Source organism: Typopeltis vanoorti, chromosome 10 (assembly GCF_054136105.1).
Source record: "Typopeltis vanoorti isolate ZY-2024b chromosome 10, IOZ_Tvanoo_1.0, whole genome shotgun sequence".
NCBI lineage: Eukaryota > Metazoa > Arthropoda > Arachnida > Uropygi > Thelyphonidae > Typopeltis > Typopeltis vanoorti.
In genome coordinates, this window is record NC_143558.1 from 75,579,257 (window position 1) to 75,595,508 (window position 16,252).

At 35.7% G+C, this 16,252-nt stretch overlaps 1 protein-coding gene across 3 annotated transcripts in view; it reads left to right on the forward strand.

Annotated features, from left to right (window-relative positions):
* Positions 1–16,252, forward strand: part of Cog2 (conserved oligomeric Golgi complex subunit 2) — a 437,003-nt gene that overhangs the window by 353,856 nt on the left and 66,895 nt on the right. For all 3 annotated transcript variants that reach the window (XM_090399142.1, XM_090399141.1, XM_090399143.1), the window contains exon 13: positions 7,572–7,647. In XM_090399142.1, the coding sequence (XP_090255268.1) occupies positions 7,572–7,647 (76 nt within the window). The remainder of the gene's footprint in view (positions 1–7,571; positions 7,648–16,252) is intronic.

Genomic DNA, 16,252 nt, shown 5'->3' on the forward strand with positions numbered 1-16,252 from the left:
ATAATCAGATTCTAATAGTACATCAATGATAGAAACTGAAGAAAAAAAGCTGCTGTACTGTAATGTAAAATAAAAAAAAATAATACAGTACACGAGTTTATTTTAGTAAAAAATTTAATTTCTTGTACCTGTATTTTGAGGATTGTGATTTTATAAAATTGCATAATTTTAAGTTTCACAAAATAACACACAAAAAAAGGTTTTTATTTCTTTGTCACAGATTTTTTGTTTCTTCGAAGCTAAACCTTTTCGAATTCTTCTCGGAGCTGCATTAGCAACAAAATTTTGTGGAATGGCGTATCATTTGCTTAGAACATTCTATACACATATTAAACTGTCAGCTGCCTTTTTTACTTTTTTTTTTTCATCGAGTTCTTCATCGTTATCGTCTTCTAATTCATTAGAAGATGATGATGATGACGGTGACTCTACATAATACATCATAAATATGTAGCGTCATGTTTATAATTTCAGCATCTGATTTGATTTTGATTTCACTTTCTGTTCTACCTGTAATCCATTCCGTAACATCTGTTTGTGAAATTTCATCATCTGGATTTATATTTTTAATCACATTATGCACGTTTTGAATTTCCTCTTTTTGTGTATATTTGTGTATATTCAAAATAGGCCTCCAGTATAACCCTACAATCGACAGTACGAAACAAATACTGTACTGTAATAATAATAAAATAAATAATAATAGTTAAAATAATAATTATTAAATAAAAATAATAGTACACAAAATAATAATACGTAATAAATAACATTTTTTTAAAGACTATTACACTTTTTTTATAATCTTTGTCAAGTAGCTTTATTTTATCCTCCTACATGTTTTGCCAATCTTTTTCTGTTGGCATCCTCAGGGAATACAAACTAGTAAGCTAAAACGAAGGTTACAGACTAGGTTATAACTGATGGTTCTAATTCATACAAAAAATTGGTATTGTGCGTGACAATGTGCGTGTCTCGTTAATGTGATTTATTCGTTATGGCTCATGACGTAATTGTTATGAAAGTTCATTTCTTTGATGTTTAATGATCTGATAAATATCCAGAGAACTTTCTTTAAATGGTTACCCAAAAAGACTCTATAACAAGATTCTCTTTACTGATATACCACATCGACAACGTGATGACGTCCAATGCATCAGTACAATTACGATTCCTTTTGTCAGCAACCTTTCCAAAAAATTAGCTAACCTTTTAAAACCACATAAGATCAGAGTGGCATTCAAACCAATCAACACTATTTGGAAATTTTTAAGATCACCGAAAGATCCTCACCCATTCTACAAGTACTCTGGAGTATATAATATACCTTGCTCATGTGGTTTTAGTTACGTAGGTCAGACCTCTAGAAGCTTTGAAACGAGAAAGAAAGAACACATAGGATATGTCAGAAATAACAGACAAGACATTTCAGGCCTTTCATGCCACTTTGCCTCTATTAACCATCACGTTGAGTGGGATAAGAGCCTTATGCCATACATAGAAGATAACTACCATTCAAGAACCTTTAAAGAAGCAGCTACAGTCGCCCGTAAAACTGAAAACCTAAACAAGAATCAAGGTCTAATTTTACCAGAAATTTGGAAAACTTTTATCAGATCATTAAACATCAAAGAAATGAACTTTCATAACAATTACGTCATGAGCCATAACGAATAAATCACGTTAACGAGACATGCACATTGTCACGCACAATACCAATTTTTTGTATGAATTAGAACCATCGGTTATAACCTAGTCTGTAACCTTCGTTTTAGCATACTAGTTTGTATTCCCTGAGGATGCCAATAGAAAAAGATTGGCGAAACATGTAGGAGAATAAAATAAAGCTACTTGACAAAGATTATAAAAAAAGTGTAATAGTCTTATGAATAATTGTCAAGAAAAAAATTCAACATAACATTTTTTTTTCTTTCCAACCGCAGTTCGGATTACTGGAGGGTTCGGACTAAAGAGGTTCGGATTAGCGAGATACCACTGTATTATTTATTTGTTTAATAAAGATTAAAACTTTGTTCAATGATGATACACTTTTAATCTAATTTACTTAATTTAATTTGCTAATTTACTTAATACACTTTTACTTCCGATTTAATTAATTATGTTTCCATATGTATTCAAAACATGCTTTTAGATTTATTATGTTATAAAGGCACAGTTTTTCCGAAATGTTGGTAATTCCTACTTAGGTTTATAAAAAAATTACGAAAAGTCAAAATGACATATAGAGAAATAAATTAAAAACACTATGTTTATTTTTTTGAAGTAAAACTTCAATTCCAACATTCTGAAATGTTATTTTTCTTGCTTTTCTGTTCACAAAATCATCAATGGCATTGTCGAAGTCTATTTCATCACTCAGTTGCTGTTTTATAGACAGTAACGCAAGATTTCTTAAATGCCAAAAAAGTGCCGCCCGGGGTGGATCTGTAACTTTGTGGTCCGTAGAATCGTTTTCAGCATTTTACTGGTCCTTGGCCTTAGAAAGGTTGAGAAACGCTGTCGTATTATATTGGTAGGATTAGGCTGGAAGAAATTGATGAGGCTAGGGATCTTGGAGTGTTAATAGATAGGAAATTGAAGTTCAGGGGCCATGTGACAAAGATTGCAAATACAACTTGAAAGATAATTGCAATGCTGAAACGAACGTTCACATGTAAAGATGAGAATGTTATTTTGCCTTTTTACAAATCCTTGATAAGACCTCACTTGGACTATTTTGTGCAGGTCCGGTCTCCTGGTTTCCATTGTTATTCTGATATATTGGAGAGAGTACAAAGGTAAAAATGATATCAGGATTGTGGAATACTGATTATGAAGACAGATTGAGAATTTGTAGACTGCAGACACTAGCAAACAGGAGAAAGAGGGGAGATATGATTAAGACTTACAAACTTCTGAAAGGGTCATACAGGATTTCAATTAATGAATTTTTTCAATTTATGGAGGGTGGGCAAAAGACGAGAAGGGATCCTTGGAAGCCGAGAATGAAGGCCTCTAAAAAGGGGGTGACGGCTAGATTTTTCTCTCAGATGGTGGTTGTGCATGATTGGAATGGATTGTCATTGGATGTTGTGAGTGCATGCAGTGTGAATGAAATCAAAAATAAGTATGACAGCTGGTGTGTGTTTATTACTATTATTATTCCGGGCAACTCCAAGGAGTTGACAGACTCATCGAGAGAGACCCTAACATCATGTCAAGAACAACTATTCGACATTCACACAGTATCTATGATACTTTGCCTTGAACTCATTCACGGTCGTAGCACCCACAACAGACTCTGGCAGCTTATTCCACTCATTCACCACTCTCCGAGTAAAAAACCTAGCTCTAACACTCTTGTCAACCACATTCTTTCCCAGCTTCCATGCATGGCCCCTAGTTCTCCCACCACCAGTCCTATTTTCAAAAATATCCTCTGAATTAATCCTATAGAAACCCTTCAGCAATTTGAATGTCTCAATCATATCTCCTCTTTTCGGCCTATCAATTAATTTCTACAACCCACAAATCTTCAACCTGTTCTCATAAGGTTCATTCCACAGACCTGCTATCATCTTGGTCACTCGTCTCTGGATCCTCTCCACTTCCTCCCCATCAAGAAGAAACCCTGGCACCCATATCTGAGCACAATAGTTTAGATGGGGTCTTATCAAGGCTCGATAGAGAGGAACAACAACTTGTTTGTCTCTGCATGTTAAAGTATTTTTCAGAAGCCAAGTGATTTGATGAGCTGATTTAGCCACTTTTGCAATGTGCCCCCTAAACTTCAATTCCCTATCCACCAACACTAGCCCAGTCCTCCAAACTATCCAAATCATCCTGTAAAATTTTGACATCCTGTGCACTCATAATTGCTCTACCCAACTTTGCATCATCAGCAAACAAGTGAACACCTCCTCTCAAATCCTTTCCTATATCATTGATGAACAAATTGAAAAGCAGTGGTCCAAGAACAGAGCCCTGTGGCACTACACTAGTCACAAGCCGTCTTTTAGACTCCACTCCTGAATAAACCACTCTCTGGTATCTCTCCTTCAACCACCCTCCTATCCATCTCACCAACCCTATACCCATCCCTAACCAGTTTACTGATTAGGGTTCTATGTGGTATCCTATCAAAAGTCTTGGCAAGGTCCAGTAGTATTACTGTAAACCCATTACCCCCTATCCAGTTCAGCCGTCACTGTGTTATAAAACGTGAGCAAGTTACTGAGGCATGATCTACCCTTCACAAAACCATGTTGTTCCCCATACAATATCCCATTTTCATCTATCCAATCCTGTATTCTTTCCTTGACTAATTTCTCTAAGACCTTGACAATGATTCCTGATATGCTAATCGGTCGGTAATTTACAACAGCAGTCTTGGAACCACCTTTATGCAGGGGAACTATTTTCCCCTCTTTCCACCCTCGAGACTTACCCAGACCAGAGACTCAAATTAAACAAAATGGTCAAGGGTACTGACAATTCTTTAGCCGCTTCTCGTACGACACGAACTGGTATACCATCCAATCCCACAGAAGTATTGACATTGAGGTTATGCAATAGACTACTCACCTCCACTTCATTCACCACAATTTTCTGATAATCTACTGTTTCATTCGTTTCTGCAATGTCACCACCTGGATGATATATTCTTGCAAAGTGCTTACTGAGTAACTCAACTATATCAACTGATTCAGTTACCTCCCTACCATCGGCATTCTTTAAAATCATTCTGCCATATACATTTTCCTTTTACTTGCAATATATCAAAAAAACTGTTTAGGATTCTCTTTAGCCTGCATGGCCAATGTTCTTTCATAATCCTTTTTTTTGCTTTTCTTACCACACTCGTTACCCTTCTAGCCTGTGCTTTATACCGTTCATATGTCTTGGTCACCTTTCTCCTTAAATTCCCTCCATAGTTGTTTCTTTTTTTGCAGCTCAACCTTAGTGGTGTTATTCATCCATTTAACCCCTACTTGATTTATTATTCGGACTCTAGGTATACAGTCAGCCATTGCTTCATACAAACACTTCTTAACTGCCTCCCATGCACTATCAACTTCTAGTCCTTGCAGTTGTACATGCAATGGCACTGAACCAATCAAACTCCTAAGCTTATCATACTTTCCAGCCCAATAATTCCACATATACCCTGTCTTAATTGTAAATTCCACACCTTTAGCCACCTCCCAAGTCAAGACCCTATAATCACTCTCACGAATTGGTGGCAATGTGGTCATATTTGTTATAGCCAAATCCTCAGATGTAATTACTAGGTCAAGCACTCTCTGACCTCTAGTATTTTCCATTACATGCTGTTGCAGATAATTATCCCTTAATAACCGCATAAAATCCAGTTCCTTCCTCCCGTGTGTCCTCTCCTCACTCCAATCAATGCGACCATAGTTGAAATCTCACATAATAATCACCCTTCTTCCACTCATTTCTTCTATTTGCTTGTGCATACTGTCACCACCATCTTTTCCATCACCTGGTCTATAGCAGCACCGAATTGTATATTTAGTTCTGCTAGCCACAATCTCACACCAAATGGCCTCAAATGTGCTCTTTTCTCTATCCTGCAATTCAACTTCTGTTCTCCTTGGCTGAAGCTCATCAGCTATCATCAACAATACTCCTCCCCCCATTTTATTCTCCCTGCCATTCCTGAACACACTATACCCATCACATTCAATCCCACTAGCTATATCATCTACAGTCAGCCATGATTCACTAATACCAATAACCTGTGGTCTGGAAGTGCCAACCATGGCCAAAAACTCTTCCTTCTTGTTCCTAATACTTCTAGCATTAGTGTGCATGAATTTAAGACCCCCATTAGCCCCAAACTACCTTGATGCCGTATATTAACTATCCCATTCTGGTTTGTTGTCCTTATTTGCTCGGGCATATTATACTCATTCGTACATTCAACTGCCTCCCTAAGGACTGTATATCTACCCCCCCCCTAATAAATCTAGTTTCCCTGATTTTGTACATCCACTACATTCAGCAACACTTTTTTAAGTCTCCTTACACATATCCATTCAAATGCAAGCCATTTTTACATACATAGTTTAGTATGTCTCCCTCAATGAATCTCTGGCTCCCCTGGAGGTCTCTCTTAATAATAAATAATGTGGGCCAATAGTTTCATTGCTGACTTTTTTCCTCCCTTTTTAGGAACAGGCTGTCGCTTCCATGCTGTTATGATATTTTAATAGTCTTAACAGCATGGTAAGATATTTTAATATCTTACCATGATTTTGTTTACAGAAAATATCATTGTTATTTTAAGTAATTGAAAATGAAAGATTTTTAAAAATATCGTTTATTGATAAAATTATGTTAAAACGTTATTTTATTGTAAGAAGAATATAGCATCAGTGTTTGTAGTTTTGCTTTTAGAGCTTGTGTAGTGAGACTGTTAAGTCTAACCAGGCCTCATGGTTCAAGTCATCAGTGGAAACAGTTTATCATTCAACAGCATAAAGAGTCAGTAAAATGTGCATACCTTTCCATGTCGTTGATATTAAAATACCTGTGGATGTTTTTATGCTTGAGTGCATGAAATATGTGTCAAGTAAAAAAGAAACTTCATCACACTTCAAATAAATATATCCAGTCCACCATAACTGAAAAAATTTCTCTTTGCTTTGTGACATCATTTCACACAATCACATTTGAGAGAATACAGTATATATATGCTTGACTTTAGTATGATAACAAACAGCTGATGCACATGACAGAGAAAGGGAGGAGATAAATTTTTATATATGTAGAGAGAGATGTAAAAAATGGAACAGATGGAAGAACACAAGGAAGTTAGAAATAATTTCCTTTAAGAAATATATACTCTGAATGATTTTGATGTGGAGGTTTAAAAAAAGTCAAGTAAATAAGTTTACTTTAACTTCATTTGAAATAAAATTTGTAAGTTTATTTTGTTGCCAGCCTGGTTGACCATGCACACAGTGTGGTTCTAAAACCACACTGTGTGCATGGATGTTTTTTGATAGTCCTTAGGCAGGAGATTAATCTCCCGGTGTGAACCCATCACCCTGTTTATTGGAGACCTGAAATGGCTTGAAAAAGTTACATTCAGTCTCTAGAGCAGGGTTTCCAACTGTACAAAAAATAAGAATACAAAAAAAAAAAATATATGAAATCAATTAAAAAAAATGGGACAGGGATCCTTAGCCCACCTATAGTACGAATATACTATAGTTTTACAAATAAACCTTTCGTGGATAGGAGCAACATAAATAAGAATGATGAACTCTGTTTAACAATTAAAAAAAATAGTTCAGAATAAAATAAAAGTCTAAATAAAATACTAAATGTTATAAAAAACTCAAATTATAAAACAAGTATTTAGTTGTGTTGATTGAGAATTTAGTTTTAGATAATGCACAATTTTATCATGTTTGCACTTAACATGTTGACGTATTGAAAATAAGTCTTTGAATGCTTTACTATTTATGATCTTATTTGTAATTAATGATAATTATTTAATTTTTATTGAATGTAATCTTATGCAGTTTCAAAATTTGTTTCAGATTCCTGTGTTTTTCAAGCAAACAATCCTTAGCAAATTTGAACAACAAGGATTTAAAAATCTTCAACTTACTGAAGGTGAGTTTGATATTTCATTTAGTAAAGTTGTGCTGCCAACTGATTTTTAGTTGTATTATAAAATGGAAATTCATATGTGTAGTAGAATAAAGTGTGCAGAAATTAGCAATTATGGACTCATATTCATATTTGATGGTTAATATAAGATGGTAGAACAGTTTATGCTCTTTCCTCCTTTTATATCATGTCTTCACACTAAAAAGTGCCAAAATATTGGGAAGGCTATTGAAAAAGCTTAGAAATGGTGGGAAGAGTGCTGTAAAAAGAATCAGATGATAAAGGTGATATGAAAACTGAAGATAACGATATTCCAGATGTCTAGAGTAATTAATTTGAAATATTGCTAAATGAAACAAGCAGTGTCAGCACAGTGGTAGATGACACTCAACAGGAATGCAATCAGGAATATGGTTGAAGTAGATGATATTTGACCAGAAATGCTCAGTTATGGAAGTATAAAAGTTTTACAGGGTTGCACTGCATAATTATGCAGAATGGTGAGAAAAATAATGGACCATACACCTCAAAGATGCTTCCAGATCCATTAACAGATGGGATAGATACCTCTGCAGAGGTAAGTGAAACCATTAAATTATTGATTATTTTGGATGGCATAGAAGTTGATATCTTGGATATTTTCCAGAGGAAGAATAGATGGACAGTGGGGTGTCCACAATTCCACCCCCCACCCCCCCAAAAAAAAAGGGAAAGATTCATGATTGATGAAAACAAAATCTCAATGCTGGGATCCACCAGAAATAAGAGTAAGTGATGAAATACTTCTTACAATAAAGTTGTTGTGGATTCCTGCAGGAGCATAAACCAGAAGATTTTTGGTATCACTTCTGGATCTGGCTCCCACTGATGAGGCCTTAATAAAGGTCAAAATCAGTCTGGGTAGTGACCCTTCCCATAATGCATAGCATTACCCATACCCAGAAGGATATGTGCTTTGTATTATGAGATACTAAGGCAAGTGATGCAAAGTCATTAGCTTCTATATATGAGTTGCCCAGTCTTGAAAATAATTCAGATGCAAACTTTGTTTGCTTACTTGGATAAAAGATTAAAAGAATATAATTTCTTGGCATCTTTAATTATGGTGTAACCAATTGGAAAAACTTCTCTGCCTTCTCAGTTGGATCTCTTATTACAATATGCTTCATCTATGGTGACTTCATGCTGCAGGTGCACTCCTATAAATGGGGAATTTAAATGGGTACAGCATTGTTTGGTAGTTCTTATAATAACTTCAGGAACTGGTTGTAACATATATACTTGACAACAATATTCTTGTTTTTCTCCCTCTATTGAGAAGAAGAGACATGAAGCAATACCTTATTTCTTATACCTACCTGAACATTAACTATCATTCACTTAACAATCTGCTCGCTGTCTCTTCTTGCTGTTGTTGGCAACTGATCTTTGGTTTTAGAGTGATCACTTCCCTATGATATCTATTTTTTTCACATGCACAGCTGTGTACCCCCATCTCAGATATTATGATAGAAAATAGAGCAAGCTGAACTGATTGATCTTTTCCTCCTTAGCAGAATTTGCTTTTGCAACAGTTAGCTTATTGCTTTATCAGTGAAGCAGCAGCAAATCATGTTACAGAGAGTGCATAATAGAAGCAGCCTTAACCGCAATTCTGAAAACATCTAGTTGGTTTCTACCTTTCCATAAAGGGACAAATGATGAATGCTCAGCAACCAAGAAAGTTCAGAACAAAGTTTGGGTTATTGTCACCAGATACCACACAACAACAAACCTGATAGTTTTCAAACATCTCTTGACTTGAGCATGATATGTCTGTCATCAGAGCCAAAAGGACTCCTGGCTCCACTACACTTTTCTATAACTTCATAAACCAACATCAATGTGGTTTGGAATAAAATCCAGAAATGAATGGCATATAATACCAACCACCCATATTTGATCCTGGAACCTAATGTGTGTACGGTTGCTGACTTAAGTAATTGCAGATAGTTTCAGTGTTTTTCCAAAATATTGGAAAATATAGGTCCTGAGTCCCTGGCCCTAAATAAATGTATCCAGTCCACCATGACTGAAAAAACTTCTCTTTGCTATTGTGACATCATTTCACACAATCACATTTGAGAGAATACAGTATATTCTTGACTTTAGTATGATAACAAACAGCTGATGCACATGAGAGAGAAAAAGAGGAGATAGATTTTTATATATGCAGAGAGAGATGTAAAAAATGAAACAGATGGAAGAACACAAGGAAGTTAGAAATAATTCCCTTTAAGAAATATATACTCTGAATGATTTTGATGTGGAGGTTTAAAAAAAGTCAAGTAAATAAGTTTATTTTAACTTCATTTGAAATAAAATTTGTAAGTTTATTTTGTTGCCAGCCTGGTAGTTTTCAAATTCCATTCACTTCTAAACATCCTGAAACTTTACAACAAGCTTGAAATGAGATCTTAAAAAAAGCTTTCTTTCAGTATCTACCAACTAGGACCAGAAGACAAAGACATCTATGATGAGATGGTTAAACATCTGTCCCCATCTTCCATGAATTAACTCCTCTTCCTCTTTAACTAAATACATATGTCTAAATTCTGGCAGAGAGCAATTACCATCTTTCCAAAACTGGCCAGTGATCCAACAATTCCAATTACCACCCAGTATCTCTGACTCACTCGTTAAAAAATGGTTAACTCTAGTCTTTTCTGGTTTCTAGAGTAATTTTTTTTTTTCAAGACCAATCTGACTTCTGAAAATATCATTCAACACTAGACTAGAATATCCATTAGAGATGGTTTCCTTAAATTTGAGTACCTGCTGTCAGTTTTCTGTGTGCAAAATGCATGCAACACAGTTTGGAGGTTTGGCATACTGTGAAATACTTATGACACTTTGGGTTTAGAGAGTAATCTCCTTTATTTATTTAAATCAAAAAGTATCTGACCAAAACTTTCGAGTTCGAGTAAGAACTGCACTCTCCTGGTCCTTTCTCTTTAAGAGGAGTCTCACAAAGATCATTTTAAGTGTCATGCTTTTCATTCAAAGCAAATCAGTAACAACAGTTACAGCATGCCATAGACTACCTTTTTTGCCTGAGAACAAATGGGTCAAATATTTTCCATGGAAGACAGACCATTGGTGTGCATTTCTGCCACAAACATAGCCTAATTCATCTTGTCTCAGAGCTAGGATTTAAAAAAAAAAAAAAAAAAAAGATTCCTGCTTTACATCAGTTGTGGGATATGCTTAAGAGCAACAAATACCCTTCACACCCCTAACTTCCACCTTCTTTGTCTTTATTGAGCGTATCTGATCAAGACTCTGTTATGTCCAAAGTCTCTAAATCTGCCTGCAGGAGTATGCTTTGGTCACTAGCTCCAAGCAATTGGATTTGCAACCAGAACATTTTGGATATCACCTGTTTCTAGTCTTTACATCAAAACACATGAACTACCACTCTCATGTTAACAAATGTGTTTGCTGTGGGCAAGTAATTTTTTTTTTTTTTTTTTTGTCCACTTTGGAAAAACTTATTACAACAACCATCAGAGTGCCCCACACCTCTGTGGATTGCACATATATTGCATGAGTTCACCTTAACATGCTACTACTTTCATATAGTCACATTCTGTCATTCAACTTCCTTCTCTTTTTTAAATAACGAAACCTGTGGTGCGATCATAATTAAAAGAAACACACGTATTAATTTGGATTTACACATCCAAAGAAAAGAAGACGGTTCCATCGCCACATCTGTCTTTCGCAAGCCTACATTCTCAGGTCGCTACATTCACAATTCTTCTGCTCATCATCCATCTCAGAAATCTGGCATTATTAAATCACAAGTTTCCACACAAAAACTGCTCCTCTGAAGAATCTTTAAACCAGGAATTAGAAGTAATCAAAAATACAGCCATCCTAAATGGATATAATCCTAAAACAACTCAAAAAATCATCAGTAGTCACTTCTCCACACATTGAACCAGACAGGAAGAAGTCCATAGGATTCCCATACCTTACGTTAAAGGCATCTCAGAACGTCTTTCTAAAATTATGAAGAAATACAATTTTGCCACTACTTACAAACCTATCAACCAAATTTACAACTTGTTACCTTCTCCTAAGGACAAACTCTCACCTTTGATGTTGCCTGGCGTTTATGAGATTCCATGCTCATGCAAATTATCTTACTTTGGACAGACAGGTAGGTCTGTTCAGAAATGCATCTCGGAACATCAAGACCACATTCGTCTTTATAAACCACAGAAATCTGGCCTCTCTCAACACGGAATTGAAAATCCAAACCATAGGATCCATTGGGAAAAGTCTAAACTTTTACATAGATTTTTATATAAACATGAACGTTTATACAAAGAAAGTTCTGAAGCCCTACTACACAGACCAAACTTAAACCGCAACGACGTTCTTACTGTTCCTAAAGTATGGGAAATTGTCATACAAAATTATGTTAAATAATTTTTTTTTTTTTGTACTACTGTAGCACGTTTAATGAGATTCTATTGTAATCATGCGCCCTAACTGTATGTTATTCCTATTATTGTATAAAATTACTGTACTGATGATGTCCTAAGATACTTAGGATGAAATATTTACAATTAAATAATTTTCACTGTGGTTAATACGTGTTTCTTTTAATTAACTTCCTTCTCTTTGTGCAAAGAATTCCCCTACCCCATCTGAAGCAGCTCTTCCAAACACACACAGTTAGAATACTCAGATTTTGTACCAATTTAAACAGACAACCCAAAATCAGTGAAAAATATGTGAAAAGATAAAAGGTTACTACAATTTGTAGATGGTGTTTTTATCGAAACCGCGTTGTATAAGTGCCGTGTTGAACAAGGGTTACTACTTTGTAGATCGTGTTATATCGAAACCACGTTATATATATACCACATTATACGAGGATTACTTGTATTTTAATTTCTCATCATTTCGACCTTCATATTAAGGTCATCATATACAGTATACACATATATATAATGAGACAAGCTATATTACATTTCACATAGTATGCTAAAGAGACAATAATTTGATCAACGGTTATTCTATTGGCCTGACTGCTGATGAAAATAAATAAAAATAAAATAACTACATCAAAGCTATATTCTGTTTATGACAACATCAGAGAAAATTTTTTTCACAGTTTTTTTTTTGGTTGTAGTCTGCATAGTTTGAATGAATGCTGATCACTGTGTAACACTATAGGAAAAGACATACTTATAATTTTTCAAGAAATGACAACGTAAACTAAATTATAGATTAAAATTTTTATAATTAATATATAAAATACTGTTTAGTTTATTATTATTATTATTACATGATACCTCCAGGGAGTCCAAAGAATCATCGAGGGAGGACATCTGCTCTACACCTTAACAAACTGCAGTTACACCAACGCCATCTACCACCCACCACCACTACTACTACTAGCATTTTCACAGACATCCATGCCCACGGATTCAAACCCACAGCCTTTTGGTTGGAGAGTGGTTAGCGTATTTACATCGTCATTTCCTAAAAAAATTAGAAGGAAATCACTGAAATTTAGTAATACTACACATACCAGCCACACTTAATTTTTTAAAATTTAAATAAGAATAATTTAGTTTATTATTACATGACACCTCCAGAGAGTCCAAAGACTCATCGAGGGAGGGCATCTGCTCTGCAGCTCTACACCTCAACAAACCGCAGTTACACCAACGCCATCTACTGTCAAACACCACTACTAGCATTTTCACAGACATCCATGCCCATGGATTCAAACCTGCAGCCTTTTGGTTGGAGAGTGGTTAGCATATTTACATTGTCATTTCCTAAAAAATTAGAAAACCACTGAAATTTATAAATTTAGTTTAATCCTTTATCCAAGTGTGAGCAAAAAGTTTGCACCTGAAAGTATCTTCAGGACTGGGGTAAGGTGGTACAACACCGGGCAACTCTTTGCAAAGGTGGAGCAAGCTACCAACTCTCCTATCTCAGTATCTCTCATAATGCAAAACACATCTCCTTGCGGGTATGTATAATGTTATGCATTAAGGGAAGGGCCACTACCCAGACTAGTTTCGACCTTTATTGAAGTCTCTTCAGTGGGAGCCAGGCCCAAGTGGAGATATCAAAAGGCAAGAGCATTAGCAGAGTCATCTCCTCCTATAGGAGCTGCCAAACGGTGCGCCACCTTTTTATTAAATTACTCTGGATTTAGAGAAAGATGTTGAAAGTTTATTTTTCACTTGGTCAGACTATAATAAATTTAGTTTAATCCTTTATCCAAGTGTGTGCAAACAAAGTTTGCGCTGGAAAGTATCTTCAGGACTGGGGTAAAGTGGTACAACACCGGGCAACTCCTTGCAAAGGTGGAGCAGGCTACCAACAATCCTATCTTGGATAAAGGATTAAACTAAATTTATTATAGTCTGACCAAGTGAAAAATAAACTTTCAACATCTTTCTCTAAATCCAGAGTAATTTAATAAAAAGGTGGCACACCGTTTGGCAGCTCCTATAGGAGGAGATGGCCTTGCTAATTTTTGCCTTGGTATCTCCACTTGGGCCTGGCTCCCACTGGATAGACCTCGATAAAGGTCGAAACTAGTCTGGATAGTGGCCCTTCCCTTAATGCATAACATTATATATATCCGCAAGGAGATGTGTTTTGCATTATGGGAGATACTGAGATAGGAGTGTTGTTAGCTTGCTCCACCTTTGCAAGGAGTTACCCTGTGTTGTACCACTTTACCCCAGTCCTGAAGATACTTTCAGGCGCAAACTTTGTTTGCACACACTTGGATAAAGGATTAAACTAAATTGATTATAGTCTGACCAAGTGAAAAATAAACTTTCAAAACTGAAATTTAGTAATACTACACATATCAGCCACACTTAATTTTTTAAAGTTTGAATAAGAATAATTTATTAATAAAATTAATGCCATGTTGGACCTCATTTAGCCCAAATTACAGCAATATGCAGTTTGACATAGATTCCACAAGGTGTTGACTGCATCTACACCATACCAGATGTTCACTAGTCAGTCCTTTAACTGGCTCAGATTTGACAGAAGAGGACTTTGCTCCCAGATCTGTTTTTCTAACATATTCTATATATTTTTAATAGGGTTCAGATCCCAGCTTTGTGGTAGCCATGGAAAATGATGGAAGCTGCTGTCATGTTTGCTGAACCACTACTGAATAATTCTTGAGATGGGGAGTAGTAGCATTGTCATCCATGAAACAACTGTCGTATATTGGATAAAAAGTGAACCTTCCAGGATGGACTTGATTGGCAGTAATGTTCAGATATTCTTTGGAGGATGCCCAAACTTCCAGCAGTATCCGGGGAGCCATTCCATATCAACAGCACACCATAACACCACCTCCAGAACATTGAGTTGCATTTACAAGTCAAACTTTGTTTCATGGGAATCCTGCCACACTCTGCCTTTCATTGGTACAGAACAAGGTGTACCATGGCTCATCTGAAGATATGACTTTTTTTTTGTTTTTTTTCACCCATTCTTCTGGTGTCCAGTCACAGCATTCCTGACACCACTGTAGACGAACTTTCCGAATCTTTGCAGAAAATAGTGTTTTTTTTTTCATATAGGCATGTGACTGCCAATACCAATCCTCCTCAGTTCCCTGAACATAGTTCAGTGAGATATGGGTCAGAAACAGCCTTCATTAAATGCTTTGGTCAATTGCTGAACACAGGATATTCTGTTTGTCTGTACAAGCCTTCTCAGATAACCACGAACTTGTTCCTAATAAAATGTCTTAGGACCACAGTTATACCTCTTAGACAAGCAATGTGGGTTAATTTTCCATTGAATTAAACACCTGGGATATCTCATCTTTTGACAAACCAGTCAGCTCTGCTGTTTTCAGAATCGTGGCTCCAGCCAGGTGGGCACCTACTAAAAGCCTTTTATCAAATGCTGAAAGATCCTTTGTTTTTTCTCCATTGTGATCAACACTATTGATGAATACTGGCACACGTGACCAAGTATTTTGCATATATGCTGCATAAGTGATGTTTGCATACATCACTTATGCATACAAGTTTTGTTTTGTCCTTAGTGACATGTAAGAGCAGTTTATAGTATTAAAAAACACTGCAGTAGTCAAATTTACAAATAGTTGTCATCAAGGTAAATTTTCCAGGTATATACACATGGGGAAAAAAAAACTTTTTACCTTTTTCACTGCTGCTATCAGGTGTGCTAATGTTTAGTAGTGCTTGAGGCATCTGTGCATATTGACAAATATGTATCTCAACATAATGGTGATATCACCATCCCATTGTTTCTAATTCATTGGCTACTATATATATAACTTAAGCTTTAGTTGCAAACTGAAATTCTAGTAATGATTAATTTTACATTATTATTAATCTCATATCAACAGTTTTCCTCCAAATTAGTATATTACTTGTTAGCACCCCAACATTGTGGTGCCTAACATTTCGTTCTAACACACTTCTGACTGAATCATCCCACCTAGACCTTGGTCTTCCTCTTAGTCTTTTTCCATTCATAGTTAAGAATTTATGGAAACACAACACACGTGTTAAAATAATTACTTAAT